The sequence below is a fragment of the Myotis brandtii genome, unplaced genomic scaffold (assembly GCF_000412655.1).
Source record: "Myotis brandtii unplaced genomic scaffold, ASM41265v1 scaffold334, whole genome shotgun sequence".
Taxonomy (NCBI): domain Eukaryota; kingdom Metazoa; phylum Chordata; class Mammalia; order Chiroptera; family Vespertilionidae; genus Myotis; species Myotis brandtii.
The window spans coordinates 1,098,354-1,098,856 of NW_005362885.1; the positions used below are offsets into that span (position 1 = coordinate 1,098,354).

Below are 503 nucleotides of genomic sequence, written 5' to 3' on the forward strand. Positions count from 1 at the left end.
CAGCGCTGCTCTGGGCCGGGCCTGGGAGGAGAGGGAGCTGCGCCCCACCCAACACCTCGAACTCACCGCACTCTCGATGCTCCTGGCTGTCTCCCCAAACAGCTCGGACTTGGGGTCAGCCATCTCGGGCGTGTAGAACAGCTCCTGCCCCTCGACCCCCTCGAGCTCCAGCACACCCTGGAACGCCCTGGTGGCTGTGGGCCTGGGTGCCTGCCTCCTGGGCAGCCTGCTTCCGGAGGAGACGGCATCCCCGCGGGTCCAGGCCACTCCTCACGCTGCACCCCAGCCCGGCCGCCCACTCACCGGGACAGTTGGAGCCCTCCGCGTCCAGCGAGGGCGTCTTGCCATCCGAGCAGCAGCCCAAAGGGGAGTTGTAGCAGGAAGCCCTCTCGATGGGTGGCCCAGGGGTCACCTCGCTGCCACCCTCGGGGGGCTCAGGTCCTGGGGAGGGGTAGTCTGAGCCCAGCTGCTGGTGCAGCTTCCCTGGGCCCTGCCCCCCGCGT

General features: G+C 70.0%; 1 protein-coding gene across 1 annotated transcript in view; it reads right to left on the reverse strand.

Moving 5' to 3' along the window:
- AGRN (agrin) overlaps window positions 1-503 on the reverse strand; it is a 53,231-nt gene that overhangs the window by 28,511 nt on the left and 24,217 nt on the right. The window contains exons 14-15 of the mRNA XM_014543786.1: window positions 304-490; window positions 10-194 (exon numbers count right to left, since the gene is read on the reverse strand). Of these exons, the coding sequence (XP_014399272.1) occupies window positions 10-194; window positions 304-490 (372 nt within the window). The remainder of the gene's footprint in view (window positions 1-9; window positions 195-303; window positions 491-503) is intronic.